This window comes from Heloderma suspectum, chromosome 2 (genome assembly GCF_057233095.1).
Source record: "Heloderma suspectum isolate Gila_16-S chromosome 2, 16-S_ref, whole genome shotgun sequence".
Lineage (NCBI taxonomy): Eukaryota > Metazoa > Chordata > Lepidosauria > Squamata > Helodermatidae > Heloderma > Heloderma suspectum.
In genome coordinates, this window is record NC_139459.1 from 371,942,578 (window position 1) to 371,966,523 (window position 23,946).

At 46.5% G+C, this 23,946-nt stretch overlaps 1 protein-coding gene across 1 annotated transcript in view; it reads left to right on the forward strand.

The window, feature by feature from the left end:
• LOC146356100 (uncharacterized) overlaps positions 1-17,859 on the forward strand; it is a 33,183-nt gene extending 15,324 nt beyond the window's left edge. The window contains 11 exon segments of the mRNA XM_084830013.1: positions 5,968-6,093; positions 7,971-8,022; positions 8,653-8,751; positions 8,754-9,085; positions 9,270-9,390; positions 10,870-10,955; positions 12,302-12,422; positions 15,273-16,509; positions 16,511-16,594; positions 16,596-16,627; positions 16,630-17,859. Coding sequence (XP_084686139.1) covers positions 5,968-6,093; positions 7,971-8,022; positions 8,653-8,751; positions 8,754-9,085; positions 9,270-9,390; positions 10,870-10,955; positions 12,302-12,422; positions 15,273-16,509; positions 16,511-16,594; positions 16,596-16,627; positions 16,630-16,778 — 2,439 coding nt within the window. The 3' untranslated portion in view covers positions 16,779-17,859.
• The last annotated feature ends 6,087 nt before the right edge of the window (positions 17,860-23,946 follow it).

The window sequence follows — 23,946 nt, forward strand, 5'->3', positions numbered from 1 at the left end:
TGGTCCAGGGACTACAGAAGCAGGCAAGCTCCCAGAGAGCGAGCGAACAGAGCGAGCGAACAGGGGGAGCGAACAGGGGGAGCAAACAGGAGTTGGCCAGGGGAGTTGCAGTGGTTGAAGAGACAAAGGAGACAAAGGAGACGGAGGCTAAGAGGTAAGTGGGCTGCAGGAAGCCCAGGGCGCTGCCCTTTATCCTTCTGACTGGCTGTGAGCTCACCAGGTGCTTCTGAGAGCTCCAACTGAATTGGAGGGGTGTGGCCTGAGTACTCCCAGCAGCTGACTGGGCGGGAAGCTTCAGTCTGTTTCCCGCCTCCCAGCTGAGCAGAGCAGAGCAGAGCAGAGCAAGCTGCTCCAGCTGGTCCAGGGACTACAGAAGCTAGCAAGCTCCCAGACAGCGAGCGACCAGAGTGAGCGAACAGGAGTTGGCCAGGGGAGTTCGGCAGGGGAGGTCAAGGGGGAGGCCCCTAACATTTTTTATTATTATTATTTTATTTTTTTAACTAACTTTTCCCCATTTATTTGTCTTGTAACACACACTTCCACACCAGTGGGACTCTGCTTTTAACCTCTACTGAGTGGAGGAGCAGGCACAGGCTAGTCTAGAACAATCACAAAGCTAGACACAAAAAGGGAGAAGAGGCTATGGAAGGACAAGACTCTCCAGTGGTGGTGACCTGCAAGGTGTGTGCAATGTTTGTTTTCTTGCCTGAGAACAACATGGCCTACACCTGCAACAAGTGCAAGTTGATCACGCTGCTGGAAGAAAAAGTAAGTGGACTGGAGCGGCGACTGTCGACCTTCCGGGGAATAAGAGAACACGAAGAGTTCTTGGACAGAATGGGGGAACTACAGCAGCAAAGGGCAGACCAGAAGCTTGAAGAGCAACAGCAAGATGAGGCAGTGGGAAATGCTGAGGTGAAGAAAAATGGAGTAGAGGATACTCCTTGGAAAACAGTGACAGTTGGGAGAAGAAGAACTAGACGCCACTCTGCACCAGTGGAAGCGGTGGAGCTGTGGAACCGATTCCAGGTACTTGCAGATGAGACTGGAGGACAGCCTGCAGAGGAAGAATCACAGGGGAACCTGCATGAGAGTGAGCAAGAGGCTAAAGGTCAGTCAAACAGAGGCGATGAAACCCAGGCCTACAAGAAGAAGAAGAGAAGAGTGGTAGTAGTGGGAGACTCCTTGCTGCGTGGGATCGAGACCCAAGTATGTCGCGAAGACCCGTGGACTCGCCAGGTATGTTGTCTCCCGGGAGGACAGATTAGAGACGTGACTGAAAGGTTGCCTGCACTCATAAAGCCCACTGACAGGTATCCCTTTCTTCTCATCCATGTGGGAACAAATGATACCGCCAAGCGGAGCTACGAAGAGATCACGTCAGACTTTGAAGCTTTGGGAAGGAAACTCAAGAACTTTGGGGCCCAGATAGTTTTCTCATCCATCCTTCCAGTAGTTAGAAGAGGGATAGAAAGGGAACGAAAAATACTCCGGGTGAATGACTGGCTACGAAGGTGGTGCCGACGAGAGAGATTTGGATTCTGGGACCACGGGCTATACTTCCTGGAAGATGGGCTGTTGGCTAGGGATGGGTTGCACCTCACAAAGGCTGGGAAGAATGTGTTTGGCCACAGCATGAAGAACTTCATCAGGAGGGCTTTAAACTGAATCCTACGGGGAAGGGAGATGTAATGTTGGGGGTAACAATGGACGTAGGCGCATGCACTGCAATGGAGAGAACAGCTCTGATAGCGCCCAATAATAGTCTTCAGACACAGGTAGGAAGAAAGCCAGACTATGAAGCACATGGTCTTCGATGTCTATATACTAATGCCCAGAGTATGGGAAACAAACAGAACGAACTTGAACTCTTAATACAGGAGGGAAATTATGACTTGATAGGTATAACTGAGACTTGGTGGGATGACTCTCATGACTGGAATACAGCAGTTGAAGGATATAACTTGTTCAAAAAGAACAGGAGGAACAGAAAGGGAGGCGGGGTTGCACTGTATGTGAAAAATACATATCTCTGCACAGAAATACAGGAGGAGGAGCTTGGTAGCCCCATCGAGAGCATCTGGATCAAAATAAATGGAGCAAAGAATAAAAGGAACCTGGTGGTCGGAGTCTACTACCGGCCACCCAATCAAGGAGAAGACAAGGATGAAACTTTTGAAAAGCAAATAGCCAATGTTTTAAGGAAGCATGATGTAGTAGTAATGGGGGACTTCAATTTCCCCGATATTTGTTGGGAGACAAATTCTGCAAAACATGGCCCCTCCAGGAAATTCCTGACTTGTGTGGCGGATAACTTCCTCCTACAGAAAGTAGAGGAAGGAACTAGAGGATCGGCTATCCTTGACTTGATCCTAACCAACAGAGATGACTTAGTGGATAAAGTAGCAGTTACAGGAACTCTGGGGGAAAGCGACCATGTTGTACTTGAGTTCTTGGTTCTAAGGGAAGCAAAAGCCGAGTGTACTCAAACGCATACCCTGGATTTTAGGAAAGCTGATTTTAATAAACTCAGAACAATGATCAGTAAGGTCCCATGGCAAGCAATGCTAGCGAGAAAAGGAGTCCAAGATGGGTGGGAACTTTTAAAAAAGGAAATTCTCAAGGCACAATCACAAACAATTCCAACAAGAAGAAAAGGTGGAAGACAACAGAAGAAGCCAATGTGGCTTCACAAAAAGCTTAGGGATGACCTGAAAACAAAAAAGGACACATATAGGAAGTGGAAAGAAGGCCAAGTAACAAAGGAAGAGTACAGGCAGGTAGCACAGAATTGCAGGGATGGCATCAGGAAGGCTAAAGCGGAGAACGAGGTGAGGTTAGCGAGGGATGCTAAAAACAACAAAAAGGCTTTCTTCAGCTACGTGCATAGTAAAAGGCAGAGGAAAGAAATGGTTGTTCAGCTATTAAATAAGGATGGCAAAATGATAACAGAGGACAAAGAAAAGGCAGAGGTGCTCAATTCCTACTTTGGCTCAGTCTTCTCCCAAAAGAGGGTCTATGACCCCCCTGGCAAAGGCGAAGTACAGGCTGAAGGGGCAGGATTGCAGCTTGAGATCGACAGGCATATGGTCAAGGAACACCTCATTACTTTGAGTGAGTTCAAATCTCCAGGGCCAGATGAACTGCATCCTAGAGTCATAAAGGAACTGGCAGAAGAACTCTCAGAACCGCTGTCTATTCTCTTTGAGAAATCATGGAGGACCGGGGAAGTGCCAGATGACTGGAGGAGGGCTAACGTTGTCCCTATCTTCAAAAAGGGTAAAAAGGAGGAACCTTGGAACTACAGACCAGTCAGTCTGACATCAATCCCTGGGAAAATTCTGGAGCAGATCATAAAGCAATCCATCTGGAAGCACCTTGACAACAATGCCGTGATTACTCGAAGCCAACATGGATTTGTCAAAAACAAGTCCTGCCAGACAAATCTGATCTCATTTTTTGATCAAGTCACCTCCCTTGTAGACCGTGGGAATGCTGTAGACATCATATACCTCGACTTCAGCAAAGCTTTCGACAAAGTGCCCCATGATATCCTGATGAGCAAACTAGCTCGAAGTGGGCTAGATGAAACAACGATCCGGTGGATCCGCAGTTGGCTACAGAATCGGACTCAAAGAGTGCTTCTCAATGGGACCTTCTCAAACTGGGGAGAGGTAACGAGTGGGGTACCGCAGGGCTCAGTCCTGGGCCCAGTGCTCTTCAACATTTTTATTAATGACTTGGAGGAGGAGGTGCAGGGAATGCTGATCAAATTTGCAGATGACACAAAATTGGGAGGGATAGCTAATACTTTGGAAGACAGAAACAAAATTCAAAGTGATCTGGATAGACTGGAGTGCTGGGCAGAAAACAACAGAATGGCATTTAATAGGGACAAATGCCAAGTTCTGCACCTAGGAAAAAGAAACCAAATGCACAGTTACAAGATGGGGGATACGTGGCTCAACCACACTACGAGCGAGAAGGATCTTGGAATTGTCGTAGATCACAAGCTGAATATGAGCCAACAATGTGATGTGGCTGCAAAAAAGGCAAATGCTATTTTGGGCTGCATTCATAGAAGCATCGCTTCCAAATCCCGGGAAGTACTAGTTCCCCTCTACTCAGCACTGGTTAGGCCTCATCTGGAGTACTGTGTCCAGTTCTGGGCACCACACTTTAAGAAGGATGCAGACAAGCTGGAGAGGGTTCAAAGGAGGGCAACAAAGATGATCAGGGGACTGGAAACAAAGCCCTATGAAGAGAGACTGAAAGAACTGGGCATGTTTAGCCTTGAGAAGAGAAGACTGAGGGGAGATATGATAGCACTCTTCAAGTACTTGAAAGGTTGTCACAGAGAAGAAGGCCAGGATCTCTTCTTGATCATCCCAGAGTGCAGGACACAGAGTAATGGGCTCAAGTGACAGGAAGCCAGATTCTGGCTGAACATCAGGAAAAACTTCCTGAGTGTCAGAGCAATACGGCAATGGAACCAATTACCTGGGTAGGTGGTGGGCTCTCCCACACTGGAGGCCTTCAAGACGAGGCTGGACAGCCATTTGTCAGGGATGGTCTGACTTGGATTCCTGCATTGAGCAGGGGGTTGGACTCGATGGCCTTGTAGGCCCCTTCCAACCCTACTATTCTATGATTCTATGATTCTATGATTCTAACTTGAGCATGCTCCGGGAGAGAGAGGAAGACAGGAAGGCCTGGTGTGCTTGGTCCACGGGTCACGAAGAGTCAGACACGACTTAACGACTGAACAAAGTGTTCCGGTGGCTGTGGTCCTACCTGGCTGATCAATCTCAGAAAGTGGCGCCCAAGGGCTTCTGCTCTGCCATGTGACCATTGGCTTGTGGAGGAGTACAAGGCTCTGTATCCCCCCCACCATCAATTAATATCTACATGAGGGGTGGGCAAGCTGCAGCCTCCTGGTGCATCCCCACCACCCCAGCCCCCAACTACATGGCATTGTAGCACTGCAGAGCACCCAAACGCCCATGTTTGCCTTGTTTGCAAGGTAAATTAGAAACATGTTTTAACTCTTTTAACTTGGTGTTTTCTTCTTTTACCTTGTTGTTCACCTCTCCGAAATCTTCTGATGTGGAGCGATATATTAATATTGGAAACAAACGAACAAACACATTTGACCTTTTGAGGGCTCCCTAGCTGCCACAGAGCCCTGAAATGTAGCTCTGAGGGGTCCATCTGCAGAGCGAGGCCTTCTCCATGTGGTGGCCATGGAGATCACCGGTGCTGCCATGGCACAGGCAGTCTCCCTGCCCGTGCCTCGCTCTGAAGAAAGACCCCCAAGAGCAAGGCCACGAAGGGGAAGCAGCTGGGAGCAGGGAGAGGAGGATGAGGATGGTCCTTCCTCCCACCTCAGGCAGCAGGAGGCCTTGCATCGGCCCTGGCCATGGGTCCCTCCCAGACATTGGGAGGCCCTTCTATGCCCCACCACGTTTGAACATTCAGGGCAGGCCCATAATACCCATGAAAATGGCCGTATATGAGAATAAGTTGGTCATGTAGGGCACCAAGTTAAGTGGGGCGCCAACTTGGAGGGGAAAATCCATTTAAAAAATCACAGATAAAATGATGATGTCATTATGCAGTTCCCATGCACGTACAGAGGCAATATGACTGAGGCAGTGGAGGAGGGGGGAGGTTGCCTCTTCATTAAATGGAAAAGCAGGGCAGAATGTTTTGCAGCTTATCAGCATCCTCAGCCTCGATCTGCCCTTGGGGCCGCCGATCGCACGGGTCGCCAAGGGCGCCAGTTGCTGGCAGCTAGTCTAGGGCCCCCCTGGAAACGGCGGTTCTTAGACCCACTCCAGCAGCCAGTACAGCAGGCCAGCAAAAAGCCAGGCTTCTGTCTGGGAGTCACATCGCCGGTGAATTCCTCCCAGTCCTGAGCAGACAGGTGTTTTTCTTGCTCGGCAAGGCCGCTCTCGACCCGCCTAGCTGAACGCAGCACGCCGCCCAGGCCAGGTGGGGCGCCGGGAGCTCAGTAAGCCCCGTGCTGCTGCTGCTGCCTGGCTGGGTGAGCAAGACAACCGCGTATCAGATGCCAACCAAGCACAGTGGCCTGTATTTTCTTTCTGATTGACACATACATGCAAAATAACACACACCCACACACACTGCTTTTATATGTCCTGTGATTTGTATTTTACTCTTTCATTAGCTATTTTTTTATAGACTGAGAATTATAATGAGTGAATTCCTTTGTTTCTTTAATTATCTTGATTTATTATTATGTGTGTTCTTTTTCATTTTGTTGCCATTATTTTGTTAATTTCGAAAAGAAAATTTCATGAAAAATGAAAGAAAGAAAGAAAGAAAGAAAGAAAGAGAAAAGAAAACGTGTGCATGTATCTGAGCAGGTGGCTGAGGGCAGGATGGTGGTGGTGAATTATCTGAGTTCATGGATGGCGCCCAGTTTGGTAGGTCACAAGTTGCACAGGTTTGTTTCTGGACATTTTCCCTCACCCTTTCCTTTATTTTTTTCCATATTATACTATAGCGGTTTAATAGGAGGCTGAATGACCAACAGACACACACAAACACACGTACACACAGTCTAAATCTCATTTGGTGAATTGTGCACACAGAGTGTAAAGTGATGCACACTGGGGCAAAAAATCTCAACTTCAAGTATAACCTTATGGGATCTGAGCTAGCGGTGACAGACCAAGAAATAGATCTGGGGGTTGTGGTGGAGAGTTCCATGAAAATGTCCCAGTGTGCAGCTGCTATAAAAAAAGGCAGACTCCATGTTAGGCATAATTAGGAAGGGAATTGAGAATAGAACTGCCAATATCATACTGCCTTTAGGCAAATCCCTGGCGCAGCCACACTTGGCCACATCATGAGAAGACAGGATACCCTGGAGAAGATGCTGATGCTAGGGAAAGTGGAAGGCAAAAGGAAGAGGGGCCGACCAAGGGCAAGGTGGATGGATGATATTCTGGAGGTGACGGACTCGACCTTGGGGGAGCTGGGGGTGGTGACAGCCGACAGGAAGCTCTGGCGTGGGCTGGTCCGTGAAGCCACGAAGAGTCGGAAGTGACTGACCGAATAAACAACAACAACAAATAGTTGTGGTCACAGCATCTAAAAAAGATATTGTAGAGCTGGAAAACGTGCGGAAAGGGCAACTAAAATGATCATGATCAAGGGGCTGGAGCATCTCCCCTACGAGGGAAGGTTACTACAGCTGGGGTCATTTCGCTTGGAAAAAAGGAGGCTACAGGGAGAAGTGATAGAGGTCTACAAAATTATGCATGGTGTGGAGAAAGTGGATAGGGAAACATTTTTTTCCCTTTCTCATAATACTAGGACCCGATGGGGTCATCCCACGAAGCTGATTGTTGGGAGATTCAGGATAGATCAAAGGAAGGACGTCTTCACACAGCGCAGAGTCAAGCTATGGAACTCGCTAGACAAGACGCAGTGATTATCACCAATCTGGATGGCTTTCAAAGGAGGTTAGACAAATTCCTGGAGATTAAAACTATCAACGGGCTACTGGTCTTGATGGCTATATGCTACCTCCAGTATCAGAGGCGTGTACTGATATGCACCAGTTGCTGGGGAAAATGGGCAGGAGGGTGCCATTGCCCTCCTGCCCTCCTTGAGGGTTCCCAGTCAACAGCTGGTCGGCCACTGTGTGAACAGAATGCTGGACTAGATGGACCTTGGTCTGGTCCAGTGGGGCTCTTCTTATGTGCTTAAATTCTTATGATTTAAAGATGTGGTCCGCAGTGAGAGTTTGAGTGTTAACACCGTAAAGTTAGTGCTTCTCTCTCAGTGGCAGACTCCGCCTAAGGGGTTAAAATGAGGAAGCCTGGTTCCTAGAGAAGCAACTTCCTGCTTTGCCCCCTCCCAATCCATGTGGGGCGGAGTGGCCTTAGAGTTCCCCCTTGCAGCGGGATCTGGTGAGCTCGCTTTGCTTTGGGACGTAGGGGATCCCCAGGAGTGCAGTGCGGGACTTGCTGGAAAATGCCAGCTGGGCAGGCAAGCGAGGGGTGGGTGGGAGACCCCCAGATGGAGACCCCCCAAAAGGGGAGAGATGCCTCTATGTCCTTAATCCACCCAGGCAGCTGCAGATTGGGAGGCTGAGAGCACAAAAGCTTCTGCAAACTGGTTTCATTTGCATTTGCATAGTGTGCTGAGGGTGAAGTGGGGCGGTGATGGTGGGATTTGTGGAGGTGAAGCCGAAGCAGCTGTTGTGGGAAGGAGGATAAAAGGACTGCAGGAAAAGAGCGTGGATGGAAGGGGGACATGTGAGGGAGAGATCAATGGGCAGGGATGCTGTGGTTGCGCTGTGCTTCTAAACCAGATGCAGGCTTTGGACTGTGAAGACAGGTGAAGGAACCTGTCTTCTTTGTTCAGTTGTTCAGTCGTGTCCGACTCTTCGTGACCCCAAACCTGTCTTCTAGCTCACCCCAGTCTCTAGTTTCCGCTGGAGTCTTGGCAATCACCCGCCTTTCCTATTGGGAGACAACCTGGTCACTCTCAGAATCCTGTCTGCTTTTTCTTCGTCAACTATCTTCCTTCCTGCTTTAGAAATGTAATTGTTCATTCACAGAATGCCATGTTTGCATTGCAGAAGTCAGCAACATAGCCGATTCAGACAGCCCTAAGAAAGAACTTGGCAGAAGGGCCAGAAGACAGGAACTGTTGCTTGGCTTGGAGCCGGAAAAGGCTCTGATGACGTCAGGACTGGGAGCAGTGGGGAATTCTGGGGAAAACTATGAAGATGATCCTTGATGACGAGATATTCGGGTCAGAAGTACAGTGCCAGCGCTTCAGGGAGTTCCACTACCAGGAGGCCGAGGGGCCCCGAGAGGTTTGCAGCCAACTCCACCGTCTCTGCCGTCAGTGGCTGAAGCCAGAGCGACACACCAAGGCTCAGATCCTGGACCTGGTGATCCTGGAGAAATTCCTGGCTGTCCTACCCCCGGAGATGGAGAGCTGGGTCCGGGAATGTGGGGCGGAGACCAGTTCCCAGGCGGTGGCCCTGGCAGAAGGTTTCTTCCTGAGCCAGGCAGAGGACAAGAAGCAGGCAGAGCAGCAGGTGAGACCGTTTCATCCTGGTAGTTACAAGGGTAATGGAAAACTGCCCACCACTGGTCCACTTTTTTCTGGAAATCATCCAAGGAGGGGGTGGGCCTCCCCTCCTGGTCTTATCCTGTACATTACTTTCTATATTCCCCACCCCCACCTCACTCTTTGTGACCCTTGCTGCTCTTTTTGTGCAGGGCCTGTTTGCGCAAGGCCCTGCAGATTTCCCTGAGACACAAAGGGCTCCATCCAACACCAGTGAAAGTCCACAGTGCAGACGGATCATGCAGGAGGGTGATGGAGGGGCCACGTCGTTGGGTAAGGATTAAGGGGAGCTATTTCAGCTTGGTCTCCCCTTCTCCAGTTTTCCTATCATGATGTGGGTTACGTTTCTATTTCCCTGTGCCCTGCTTGGGGAGATGCTGGTCTCCCGCAAATGTTTCATTTCAACTATTTATCCAGATAAAGCCAATCTGGGAAGAGAAGATTTGTGTGTCCCCCGCACACATAAAAATGAATTATTAACTGTGTACAAAAAACTGAAATACATAGGATAAAACATCAGTAAAAGTTCTTCTTGCTTGGGTTGGTATCTTAGCCAACAGCCAGCCTCAGATTTTACCTGTAGCTCCTTCTGCCTCCTCCCTCCAGGGGAAAAGCCTGGAAACTGGAACATCACCAACTGTCAGGGTTAGAAGAGACTCTGGGGCCGTTCACACAACACGCTAACCCACACTCAGTGGTTGAGTGTGGGTTGTTCTGAATCATGGGTTGTTTGTTGAACTGTGGGGTTAGCATCTTGTCTGAATACTGCTAGGATGGCTTGTTAACCATGCAGTGTGGATTGTTAACCACTCTGAACAACCCAACAACAAACCATGGGTTCTCATGGTGGCTTGTTAGAAAAAAATAAGCCACACTGCATGGTTAACAAGCCAGCCTGGCTGGACTAACTCACGGTTCAAAACATCCCACACTCAACCACTGAGTGTGGGTTAGCATGCTGTGTGAACAGCCCCAGAATCTCACACACACGTCACCAAGCGGACCAACGAATCTCTAATAATCCCTAATATTGTTCCCATGTGTGGGTTTTTTAATTGTAAGGCATTTTTGGAACCAATCTGGATTAAATTTGGGGTATCATTCTAATAAACAAGTTAGGGCCTACAACAAAATGTTGCAGTATAGATTGTTTCTGCTTGGGCTTCCAGGCACTCTGGTTTCTTCCCCACACTCAAGTGTTCTTTGATCTCAGCTAGCACTCAGCACCCCTCCTCTTGGGCTGTTTATGGAGTGTGTGGGTGCTTCTCCATTTGCTTACCCTCTCACCATATTTGGGGTTTTTTAAGGGTGGGGTAGTCACATACCTGCCAACTCTTCACTACATTAATATCTAGATTTTCACCTTTGATTTTTATATTTCACCATTGTTTTAAATTGCTGTTCACCGCCTTGATAGTTTTTTTTAACAAATAAGGCAGTATATAAATGTTAAAAATAAATAAATGAATAAATATGGGCAGCTCTCAGTTCCATCACTGCGGACATTTAAAAATATCTTTTCAATGTGAACTAGGGAATGACCTAGCCAGAGAATGAGATGGTTATCTCTGTTCTCTTTTTGTATCTAGGTGTGCCGTCCTGGGCTCTCGTCCTCCTCCTCCAGCCACTGCATTGCATTCCTGCTCCCACCTGCTTGTCAGGTTTTGGCTACAGATGCATGAGCACAGGCAGTCTTGGATGGGAAAGGGAATGGTCAATAAATCTCCCCTTCCCCTTTTGTGTCACTCACAGGAGATGGACCAAGGATGCAGGCAATATGTACTAGATTATCTCTTTGTCGTGGTGGGCTGGGAACATCTTCTGTGCGACCAGATCAGGTACACGAGGGTGACTATTTTTCTACTATAACAATAAATGAGAATGGCTGTCTGTCCATCCATCCATTGCACCAGGACCTTGAAACCTAGGCACCTGAATCTTGGCATGCATACTAAAGGCATCCAAGTGAGCACCTCAAAGTTATTTTGTTCATCTGTGAGAAGATAAACCGAATAAATTTTAATTAACTGTAGTGTGCCCCAGTGGTTCAAACCTGCAGTAACATCTTCAGTCACTAGGGGGAGACATCTGTAACCAGCGCGTAGCTTTGCAGTTGATTCAGTCTGAAGCTGAGGGAGCGTAGTAGGTCAAGAGACAAAGTTATTTGGCTTCTCTTTCCTCCCAGCTAAGGGGCAGGGCCCCCTCAGGGGAATGGAGTGGACAGAACCCACCTTCAGAGGTTTGTAGGGATGCGCCGTGGCAGGGACTGTGCCCAGTGGTCGTAGCTTCACTCAGACAGGCCAGGCACAATGTGTCCTACTCTGACAGCTGCGTAAGGTTGCTTGAAGCCGGGTCCATTCGCTAATAGAAAATAAAAATGGTGAGTGGCTGCAGTAGAGTTTGTTTTGAAGGATGCCCAGCCACCCAGGAAAAAATTTACACACGTTGTTGGTGAGTGCAGCGACCCTCGTAGGGGGCTAAAGTGGCGCTGGGGGGCAAGAGGGCTGCTTTTCCTTTTGCTGTGTGTGTGTTGGGGGGAGGTTTTTCTGAGCAACACCACTTTGCCATCTATGGAATGGGCATTCTGATGTGCTTTGTGGCGGGCAAAGATGTGATTTGGCCTTTGGGATCCCACCTCTTCCTGATACTCAGTTTCTTGGTCCTGTTATTTGTCTCTGCGGCTCAATTTGCCTTCTGTGAAATGGCTGTTGGAGCACAAGAGGGAGGGTTCAAAATAGTTCTGTGGCAAAGTCCAGTAGTTCTGTGTTTTGGAGCTCGGAAACTGCCTCTCTGCCTTGTATTTAAGTCCTGGGGCAACTTCGTGTGCAGTCCTATGCATGTTCAGACAGAAAATAAGCCCTAAAACTCCCAGCATTCCCCAGCCACCATGGGCCTTCAGTTTTCTTTTGGCGTCACCAGTTTGCCTTCTGGATAACGTGTGCGTTGTGACTGGCCACGCCCATCATGGTAGCCATTTTGTGAATGGACCTCCACCCCCATGCAGCCATTTGAGAAAGGACCCAAGAGCACACTCGCAAACTTATAAATGCTCCCGGCAACCCCAAAAGGTTTGGGAACCCCCGCCCCAGGGCAGTCCCCGGCTACATAACTTTCTTTTCTGATTGTGCTTAGAAGGGGAGAATTGTTAACATTTTCTGCTTGCATTTGATGTTTCTTCTTTCAGGTGACCTTCAAGGATGTTGCAGTCCATTTCAGCAAGCAGGAGTGGGCCTTGCTGGATCCGAACCAAAGAGCCCTGCACAGGGAAGTCATGGAGGAGAATTTGGGGATGGTGGCCTCTTTGGGTAAATCACTTTTCTCTTGGTTGATAACATTGGTTTGAAAGAACTAAACAACAGTTCTGCACCCTTGGTAGATGTTGGGATCCAGGGCCGTTATATTCCTGCCTGGGTCACTTCAGGGGTCTCTTTTAAAGTTACTTGGCAGACCCTTGTCAAAGTCACAGCAGATGATGTCAGGCTTGGAAGTTGGCGTTTACATCTGGAGGAAGTGAGATCCCCAAGGCTCCAATCTCAAATGCAGATTTTGGAACCTAAGAAGTGTCCTGCTGGATCAGGTCAAAGGTCCAACTAGTCCAGCATTTGTTTCCCGCAGTAGACAGCCTGATGCCTCCAGGAAGCCCAAAAACAAGGTGTGAAGGCATTAGCCCCCTCCCATGGTTGCTTCTGAGCAGCCAATATTCACAGGCATAAAGCCTCTAGAGATGGGTGTTGGTGAGTTACGTATAAGCCACATTTAACTGAACAGGACTTCCTTCTGAGAAAACACGTATAGGACTGTGCTCTAGAAGAGTTCCTCCTTCCTAGTTGGATCATGGATCATGGGTGAGAAGTGGGCTGTGGGGATCTTCTCCGTGACTGCTGTCCTATTTCTGTTTTAAGCTTAGCTGAACAAGCAATAACCTCCTTCCTTCATCATGCAGAAGTCACCTGCTATGGGAGACTTTTAAAGTTCATTTAAGCTCTGTGGAAGAGTTTTGGGACTGCCTCACCTCCAAGGAGATCACAGCATCATGCATGGGGTCATTATCAGATGTATTATTTAAAGTATTTCCCCCCACTCTTTAGCCAAAAAGGCTGCCATAGCAGCTTATATGAAATAAATAACAAACAATACAGTCCCTTCCCACAGGCTTATGCTATAAAAGATATGACACAAAAGGAAAAAGGGATGATGAGGGAAGAGGAGAAAAAGCAAACTTACTTACTTACTTACTTACTTTATTTATTTATTTATTTATTATATTTCTATACCACCCAGAGCTCTCTGGGCAGTTTACAAAATTAAAACCACAAAGTACAGCATAAAAACAGGATAAAATAGAAAAGCTTAAAACTACAGTATAAAAATATGACCAGAGCAAAACCTGGCAGCAGTGAAGCAATTTAAAATACAGTAAAAGATTTAAAATAGCAAAGTTAAAAGACTATAATGCTAAAAAGCTAAAATGGCTGGGAAAATTAAAAGGTCTAATACAACCCAGGTGTCAGGCGAACCTATTTAGGGAGCTCATTCCACAGCTGGGGTGCCACAGCAGAAAAGGCCCTCTTCCTGGGAGCCACCTGCCTCCCTTCCTTTGGCAGGGGCTCCTGGAGAAGGACATCGCTTCTTTAAAGTTCCAGTTTTCTTATAATGATCAGCTTGAATGGAAACAGTTCAGGGCTTGGGTGGAGCTGGTCTCTCATCAGAGCAGCTGTAGGCGCCTTGCAATCCCACCTCTCCCTCTGCTACATTCTGATTCGGGGGTCCTCAACACAACACCCGTGGGCACCAGAGCCCCTGTGGGCACCTCCAGTGGCACCTGCAAATGGGTCCCCACCGTGGTGCCTGCAGGCACCCAAAACCTTTTTTTTTTTAATTTAATGTACATACATGGATTTGTATGAAATGTATTCAGCGTCCTAGCAATTATACATGGGCTGCAATAAAAGTGGACCAAATATCCAAATAAGTATCCATGTGAAGGTGGTGTCCGTATCCCACCCGTTCAAATATTGAAAGTGTTGTAAGATTCTTAATCCATTGCGTTATAGGAGGTGAGCTTTCTCCCTCCAATTTGGTAATACCTGTCTTTTAGCTGTCAAAAAGGTTACAGAGAATCCATTTACACAGACCAGTTGTTAATTTCCATGACACAGGGAAATAATTTCAAGGGTTATATTTTAATCTTTAATCAGTGAAGATTAAAGACTGTTCAAGTTCAACATTTCTTAGTGTAATGACTTCCTCCCCAAAGGAAGCAACTACTGGACTCTGCCAAAACATAGTTTAAAAGAAGTGTTAGCTGTATTACATTGCCAGCAGTTAGGTGAATTAGCCAATCCCCTATTAAAGGGATGTTGCGGAGTCCAGCAGACATGAAACAAACGTTTTTGCTGAGTAAGATGCAGGCCAAGATCCACAGATGCGACAGGCAGATGCCAAAGCAGTGATCCACTGATTAGGCGTTTTGTGGTGGTGCCCATAGCAATTTATCAAATTCCTAAATGTGCCCACAGGTCCAAAAAGGTTGGGGTCTCCTGTCCTAATGGAATGGATGCTGCTTAGGGATGTTCGAGAAATCTGCCACGGATTCAAATGAGGCCGGATTCTTTGGAATCCAGCCTCAGGAATCCGTGACGGATCGGCAGCACTTACCTCCACTCCAGGAGGATTGGAGGCGGAACGGCACTTGGCTGCTTCTTCCACCGGAGCTGTTCGCCTCCTCCACGCCGATCGCCATTTCTTATTTAAAAAAGAAAAAAAGCGATTGGCGGGATGTGCCCATAGACGTATACGCAAGATTCACGGCTCTATTTGCATATAAGTCTATGGGCACATCCTGCTGATCGCCATTTTTTTTTTTTTAAGGAAAGGCGATTGGTGCGGAGGAGGCGAACTGCTCTGGCCGGCAAGGCAAGCAGCCCTATAGCCGGTGCGGCTCCGCGGAATCCTCACAGAGCGGAGCCGCTCCAGAGGATTCCAGGGCGGGGGGAGGAACGGATTGCCTCCCCCCGCCCACAGATTCCCCACTGGAACGGATGGTGGGGAATCCTTATACCCCTACTGCTGCTACAGGACAATTAACTGATCGTCTCTGATTTCCGGTTACGTTTCTCACTTCGGCTGCTACCAGTTGTCTCTCTTTCTTCTAGAATGTGATGGGCAGGAGAGTGACAATGAAGGAAAACCATGCAAGGTGTTGTTGGAAGGAGCCAGGTGTAAACCGTTTCAGTGCTTGGAGTGTGGAAAGAGCTTTACTCGGAAGATACATCTTACTTCTCATCAAAGAATGCACACAGGGGAAAAACCATTTAAATGTTTGGCGTGTGGGAAAAAATTCACCCAGAGTGCAAACCTCATGTCACACCAAAGAATCCATACAGAGGACAAACCATTTAAATGCCTAGATTGTGGAAAGAGCTTCACTCAGGAGTTATACCTCACTTCTCATCAAGTAACTCACACAGGGGAGAAACCATTTACATGCTTAGTGTGTGGAAAGAGCTTCGGTGAAAAAACAGGCCTTGTGTACCATCAAAGAATCCACACAGGGGAGAAACCATTTAAATGCCTGGAGTGTGGAAAGAGCTTCACTGAAAACAAAACCCTTGTGCATCATAAAAGAATCCACACAGGGGAGAAACCATTTAAATGTCTGGAGTGTGGAAAGAGTTTCAGTGTAAACAACACCCTTGTGTACCATCAAAAAGTCCACACAGGGGTGAAACCATTTAAATGCTTGGAGTGTGGGAAAGAATTCATTCAGAGCTCAAGCCTCATATCACACCAAAGAACACATACAGGGGAGAAACCCTTTAAATGCCTGGAATGTGGAAAAAAATTCATTCAGAGCTCAGGCCTTATATCACACAAAAGAACTCACACAGGGGAGAAACCATTTAAATGCCTGGAGTGTGGAAAGTATTTCAGTCGGAGCTCACATCTTATGGAACACCAAAGAACTCACTCAGGGGAGAAACCATTTCATTGCTTAGAGTGTGGAAAGAGCTTCAGTTTAAACAACACCTTTGTGTATCATCAAAAGGTCCATACAGGGGTGAAACCATTTAAATGCTTGGAGTGTGGGAAAAAATTCATTCAGAGCTCAGGCCTCATATCACACCAAAAAACCCACACAAGAGAGAAACCATTTCAATGCCTGGAGTGTGGAAAAAGTTTTACTGTGCGCAGATACCTCAATAGACATGAAAAAACTCACACTGGAGAGAAGCCATATAAATGCTTTGAGTGTGGAAAGAGCTTCAGTGAGAGTGCAAAACTTACATCACACAAAAGAATTCACACAGGGGAGAAACCATTTAAATGCCTGGAGTGTGGGGAGAGCTTCACTGAAAACAAAAGTCTTGTGTACCATCAAAAAGTCCACATGGGTGAAACCATTTCAATGCTTGGAGTGTGGAAAGAGCTTCAGTGAAAAAAGAAGCCTCTTCTATCATCAGAGAAACCACACGGGATAAACCATTTCAGTGCTTGGAGTGTGGAAAAAATGTGCTCAGGGCTCAAGCCTCATATCACACAGAAAAACCCACACCGGAGAGAAACGATTTAAATGCTTGGCATGTTGAAAAAGCTACACTCAGAAGATGCATCTCACTTTTCATCAAAGAATTCACCCAGGGGAGAAGCCATTTAAATGAGTGCAGGGTGGAAAGAGCTATTTTTGGAGAGTCTCCCTTATTTCACATCAGAAATTCACACAAGGACAAAATGATTTAAGTGTGGAGTGTGGGATGAGCTTCCATTTGGCCAAGTCCTTTACTTTTCATCACTGAATTTGCACGGGGAGAAGACCTATCAGTGCTTGGGTGCGGAATAATGGCGGCCTTAGCGCACCCTTCTCCAACCTCATGCCCTCCAGGTGTGCTGGACTACAACTCCTAGCCCCCCCCAGCCAGCCATCTTGGCTGGGGAATGCTGGGAGTTGTAGTCCAGCACATCTGTGGGCCGCAGCTTGGAGAAGCCTGCCTTGGGTGATAGCACCCGGGGGCATCAACCACGCAGCAGTTCAGATGGTAGCGTGAGTTTTCACCACAGAGAAAGCCTCAAGATCACCAGAGACTGCAGCTGGAGGAGAAACCGCACTTGGAGTGGGGAGAGATCTTCCTTGAGAACTCGGACTTGAATCAACATCCACTGATTCCCATGAGGGAGGAGCCTCCTTTTAAACATTTGTGGGTGCAGTGCTATCTGGATGCCCGTTTCCCTCCAAACCCGGAGGCTGATGGGTTTGGGCATCCTATGCAGAGCAGGAGGAGCGCGGAAGCAATCTTCGCCTCCGAGCTTCCCCCACTCTTCATTTTTGCTACACGTGTGTTTTTGCCTATCTACCCGGGGGGGAGGGAAGGAGGCTAGGGATGGGTGGGGATGGCTCATATCCCTGCTTCTCCAGTCCCCCCTTTCCCTCCTCTGTTTCCCTCCTCTGGTCACTGTTGCGAGTTTGGAGGAGTAGCCAGTGCATTTCTCTCTGCGCCAGCTGCGAGGGGGGCGGGGAGCTTGGACTGCTGGGTCCGAGGTTGGAGCAGTGTCTCTGACCTCGGATCCAGGAATTTAAACTACCCTATGCGCCCCCCCCCCCCCAGATGCTGTCTAGGGGCTGTAGGATTGCTCTCTTCGCTGGTTTTTGTATTTACTATAATGTATTTTAATGTCTGATTTTTTACACCCCTTAGAGTTGCTCTTTTTTATATGATATATAAATTGAATAAATAAATAAATAAATAAATAAATAAAGCATACAACTTCATGGAATGTGTAAAGAGCATCAACCAGCTTTACATCATATCAAAGCCTCCAGAAAAAGGTGTATCCTAGAAATACACAGGGTACGGAAAGAACTTCAAGCAGGGCACAATTTTCCCATTGGGGCGGAAGCATATAAAATCTAATCAGAATTTGATTAGAGAGTTTCTGGCCAATCAAACCTGGATTACTAAGAATCCACAGATGGTTCTGATGGTATAAATGCACAGAAATCTTTGCATCCACAAAAGGTATTGCATATGAAAAGTGATATTCCATAAGGGATTTGGAACATTTCCTCTTACACAACATTAGAATGGAAGGTTAACTAGACAAACTGATCAGCAATCATCTCATGTCCGCAGGTGATGGCTATTTGCAGATTGGCAAACTGAATATACAACAGCCTTGTGTGCAGATTATTGTTTGCTATGTATTAATAAGCCAGGGTCTTCTGTAGCAGAATTATAAGGAATACCTTTTGGTATGCTTTCTGGCTATGCTATCAGCTGGTCAAAATCTGGGGTCTCCAACACGGTGCCCGTATGTTTTTTAAAACACACACACACACGTGTGTGTGTGTGTGTGTATAAATAAATATTACTGGGAGGTGGGCCTGCTGCAAAGCAAAGTGCTGCCAGAAGCACCATCTGTATTTGTGTTAAAAAGAGTGGGGTTGTGTTTTGGAGCTCAGACCCTACCTCTGCCTTGTACTTAGGTTCTTGTGTAAGTTACTTTTCTTTTAGTCTCACCAGTGTGGCTTCTGGGAAATGAGTGTTCTGTTACTGGCCAGGACCACCATGGCAGCCATTTTATGACTGGGCAAGCCTCCCCGCCCATGGCAGCCATTTTGTGAGAGTGCCCAAACCTCCAAATGTGCTCTCCGAGGCAGAAAGTTTGGGGACCCCTGCTATACGCAATACCAAGTAATCCAGTGTATTTCCTATTGGCAATTCTGTCGGTGTCCAGAAGCTTTAACATAGCTTGGTATATTGGTTCCTAGTGATATTTCTCAAATGATTACACTGAATCTAAGTACATTGCTGGCAGAAATATCTCTTGATTTGGAGAGCTGGGCATCACTTAAGTATTTGGGATAAGATTAATATCCTTAAGACAAATGTTTTGCCATGGATAATCCGTGCATTGCATTATATTTTTCTAATGTATCGCCAAAACGTATTTTCAAAAATTTAATACAGCATCTTGAGTTTATTGGGTACGAGGGGGCAGCGGTTTTCATGTTGCACTTGAGAGGATGCAGTTGCCAATCGTAATTTTCCAGACCTTTATCTATACCACCTTTTAGCTTGTACAAAGGACTGCATGGCATCTTTTTTCAGCGAATACCCTTCCATGGGTTATACTGGAGTCAACTTACCTGGCACCTCTTTCTGGCTGGATGGCAGCTTGATATATAAAAAAGAAAGGAGTATTTGAACCTGCAGCATCAGCTAGAGAGCTGTGGCATGTAGTGTCCCGTCAGCTGCGGTTTGATCCATACTGTCATGCTAAATTCACTTTATGGGGGGAACCCTGATCTGTAAATTGGGGAAGAACCGGGTTGGTAGTAGAATCTATACTATATATCTACCGGCTAATAGAACTGAATGAAGAGATTTCACCATTTTCAATATTGCAGCTTCAACACCATCTACCGATCAGAGCTAAATGGCAATATTTTCAACAGCATCTTTTGGTGTCTGTCCATGAGCGATCAGCACTGAGTGTTTTCACACCTTTTATATCGCTGGAGGAATTAATTGGATCTTCACAGAAAAATTAAACTTATAATAGCTGTTTATAAATGTTTATTGGAATGTGGTAAATTAGATGTTCAGAATCTTAGGGTTATTTTATTTTATTTTATTGAAGTACATTTCTAATCTGCCCAATAATGAGTATTCTCTAGGTGGATTATGACAGTTAAAAAAAAACTAAAATGCCATATGACATTTAAAAATATAAAATACAATACAAATATCTAAAAGAATAAAATACTGTGACGATTTGAGGCCTACAAGAGGCAAAGAAAAAAAAAGGTCAGGCTTAGAGGCCTGTAGTTTTCTGTTGGTAGGGGGTAACCCCAAGAGGGGTAGTTTCATTTCTCCAGCTAAGTGACAGTTTCATTTCTCTACTTGAGTTTCATTTCTTCAGGTTTGAAGCAGTACTTTTGGTTTTGAGGGAGGAGGGTATATAAAGAGAGTGAGAGAGCCAGTAAGGGCAGAGACAGCCAGAGCTGGAAGTGGGAGCAGAGTCTGAAGGCTGAGCAGGAAGAAGCAGCCTAGAAAAGTCTAAGGATAGCTAGGGTAAAGGAACTTGTTTTGCAACTTTAATTTTCTTTTAATGCCTTTTGTATCACTCATCTCTATTGTGAAAATACCTTTTGTTGTGATTTGCTAGCTTTAAATTTACCAGTAAACTGTTGTGGTTAAACCCTGTGTCTAGAGTGTCAGTCACCCCACGTCTACAGCCTAAACCCCACATTCCTGGGAAGGGGAAGTTTAAAAAAAGGAAGGTGGGACTCTTGAGGAGGCAAGAGATTCTTATGGAGTTGCCCAGGGGGTCCAGGACGTAAGTGGAACCTTGACAAATACAATATCATGCAAAACAATAAATAGTGCAGGAATGAATAAAACTAAGTCTCTAAAAATGCCTGAGAGAGAAGAAAGGTCTTTGCCTGGCCCTGAAAAGAAAACAATGTAGGTGCCTGTCGAATTTCTTTGGGGAGTTTAATGAAACAGAGAATTAAAGTGCTCTGTACAGCCTAATCAATGGAAAGTTGCCGCAGCTTCTATTACCACTTTTTATACTTGAAATTGATCCAGCAAAAAAAGATGTTGCATATATATTGGCTTGTGAAGAACAAGCTCTGCTAGGTGTTGACGATGTCATGCAGATAATGCCTTTTTTTGGTCGGAAGTTATTGCTTGTATTAGAATCATAGAATAGTAGGGTTGGAAGGGGCCTACAAGGCCATTGAGTCCAACCCCCTGCTCAATGCAGGAATCCAAGTCAGAGCATCCCTGACAAATGGCTGTCCAGCCTCGTCTTGAAGGCCTCCAGTGTGGGAGAGCCCACCACCTCCCCAGGTAATTGGTTCCATTGTCGTACTGCTCTTACAGTCAGGAAGTTTTTCCTGATGTTCAGCCGGAATCTGGCTTCCTGTAACTTGAGCCCATTATTCTGTGTCCTGCACTCTGGGATGATCAAGAAGAGATCCTGGCCTTCCTCTCTGTGACAACCTTTCAAGTACTTCAAGAGCGCTATCATATCCCCCCTCAGTCTTCTCTCCTCAAGGCTAAACATGCCCAGTTCTTTCAGTCTCTCTTCATAGGGCTTTGTTTCCAGTCCCCTGATCATCTTTGTTGCCCTCCTCTGAACCCTCTCCAGTTTGTCTGCATCCTTCTTAAAGTGTGGTGCCCAGAACTGGACACAGTACTCCAGATGAGGCCTAACCAGGGCTGAGTAGAGGGGAACTAGTAGTTCCTGGGATTTGGAAGCTATGCTTCTATTAATGCAGCCCAAAAGAGCATTTGCCTTTTTTGCAGCCACATCACGTTGTTGGCTCATATTCAGCTTGTGATCGACAACAATTCCAAGATCCTTCTCGCTTGTAGTGTGGTTGAGCCACGTATCCCCCATCTTGTAACTGTGCATTTGGTTTCTTTTTCCTAGGCGCAGAACTTGGCATTTCTCCCTATTAAATGTCATTCTGTTGTTTTCTGCCCAGCGCTCCAGTCTATCCAGATCACTTTGAATTTTGTTTCTGTCTTCCAAAGTATTAGCTATCCCGCCCAATTTGGTGTCATCTGCAAATATGATCAGCATTCCCTGCACCTCCTCATCCAAGTCATTAAGAAAAATGTTGAAGAGCACTGGGCCCAGGACTGAGCCCTGCGGTACCCCACTCGTTACCTCTCCCCAGTTTGAGAAGGTCCCATTGAGAAGCACTCTTTGAGTCCAATTCTGTAGCCAACTGTGGATCCACCGGATCGTTGTTTCATCCAGCCCACTTTGAGCTAGTTTGCTCATCAGGATATTATGGGGCACTTTGTCGAAAGCTTTGCTGAAGTCGAGGTATATGATGTCTACAGCATTCCCACGGTCTACAAGGGAGGTTACTTGATCAAAAAATGAGATCAGATTTGTCTGGCAGGACTTGTTCTTGACAAATCCATGTTGGCTTCGAGTAATCACTGCATTGTTTTTAAGGTGCTTCCAGATGGATTCCTTTATCATCTGCTCCAGAATTTCCCCAGGGATTGATGTCAGACTGACTGGTCTGTAGTTCCCAGGTTCCTCCTTTTTACCCTTTTTGAAGATAGGGACAATGTTAGCCCTCCTCCAGTCATCTGGCACTTCCCCCGTCCTCCATGATTTCTCAAAGAGAATAGACAGCGGTTCTGAGAGTTCTTCTGCCAGTTCCTGTATTACTCTAGGATGTAGTTCATCTGGCCCTGGAGATTTGAACTCATTCAAAGTAATTAGGTGTTCCTTGACCATATGCCTATTGATCTCAAGCTGCAATCCTGCCCCTTCATCCTGTACTTCGCCTTTGCCACGGCAGTCATAGACCCTGTTTTGGGAGAAGACTGAGCCAAAGTAGGAATTGAGCACCTCTGCCTTTTCTTTGTCATCTGTTATCGTTTTGCCATCCTTATTTAATAGCTGAACCACCATTTCTTTCCTCTGCCTTTTACTATGCACGTAGCTGAAGAAAGCCTTTTTGCTGTTTTTAGCATCCCTCGCTAACCTCAGCTCATTCTCAGCTTTAGCCTTCCTGACGCCATCCCTGCAATTCTGTGCTATCTGCCTGTACTCTTCCTTTGTTACTTGGCCTTCTTTCCACTTCCTATATGTGTCCTTTTTTGTTTTCAGGTCAAGCTTTTTGTGAAGCCACATTGGCTTCTTCTGTTGTCTTCCACCTTTTCTTCTTGTTGGAATTGTTTGTGATTGTGCCTTTAGAACTTCCTTTTTTAAAAGCTCCCACCCATCTTGGACTCCTTTTCTCATTAGCGTCGCTTGCCATGGGACCTTACTGATCATTGTTCTGAGTTTATTAAAATCAGCTTTCCTAAAATCCAGGGTACGCGTTTGACTACACTCAGCTTTTGCTTCCCTTAGAACCAAGAACTCAAGTACAACATGGTCGCTTTCCCCCAGAGTTCCTATAACTGCTACTTTATCCACTAAGTCATCTCTGTTGGTTAAGATCAAGTCAAGGATAGCTGATCCTCTAGTTCCTTCCTCTACTTTCTGTAGGAGGAAGTTATCCACAACACAAGTCAGGAATTTCCTGGAGGGGCCATGTTTTGCAGAATTTGTCTCCCAACAAATATCGGGGAAATTGAAGTCCCCCATTACTACTACATCATGCTTCCTTAAAACATTGGCTATTTGCTTTTCAAAAGTTTCATCCTTGTCTTCTCCTTGATTGGGTGGCCGGTAGTAGACTACGACCACCAGGTTCCTTTTATTCTTTGCTCCATTTATTTCAACCCAGATGCTCTCGATGGGGCTACCAAGCTCCTCCTCCTGTATTTCTGTGCAGAGATATGTATTTTTCACATACAGTGCAACCCCACCTCCCTTTCTGTTCCTCCTGTTCTTTTTGAACAAGTTATATCCTTCAACTGCTGTATTCCAGTCATGAGAGTCATCCCACCAAGTCTCAGTTATACCTATCAGGTCATAATTTCCCTCTTGTATTAAGAGTTCAAGTTGGTTCTGTTTGTTTCCCATACTCTGGGCATTCGTATATAGACATCGAAGACCATGTGCTTCATAGTCTGGCTTTCTTCCTACATGTGTCTGAAGACTATTATTGGGCGCTATCAGAGCTGTTCTCTCCGTTGCAGTGCATGCGCCTACGTCCATTGTTACCCCAAACATTACATCTCCCTTCCCCGTAGGATTCAGTTTAAAGCCCTCCTGATGAAGTTCTTCATGCTGTGGCCAAACACATTCTTCCCAGCCTTTGTGAGGTGCAACCCGTCCCTAGCCAACAGCCCATCTTCCAGGAAGTATAGCCCGTGGTCCCAGAATCCAAATCTCTCTCGTCGG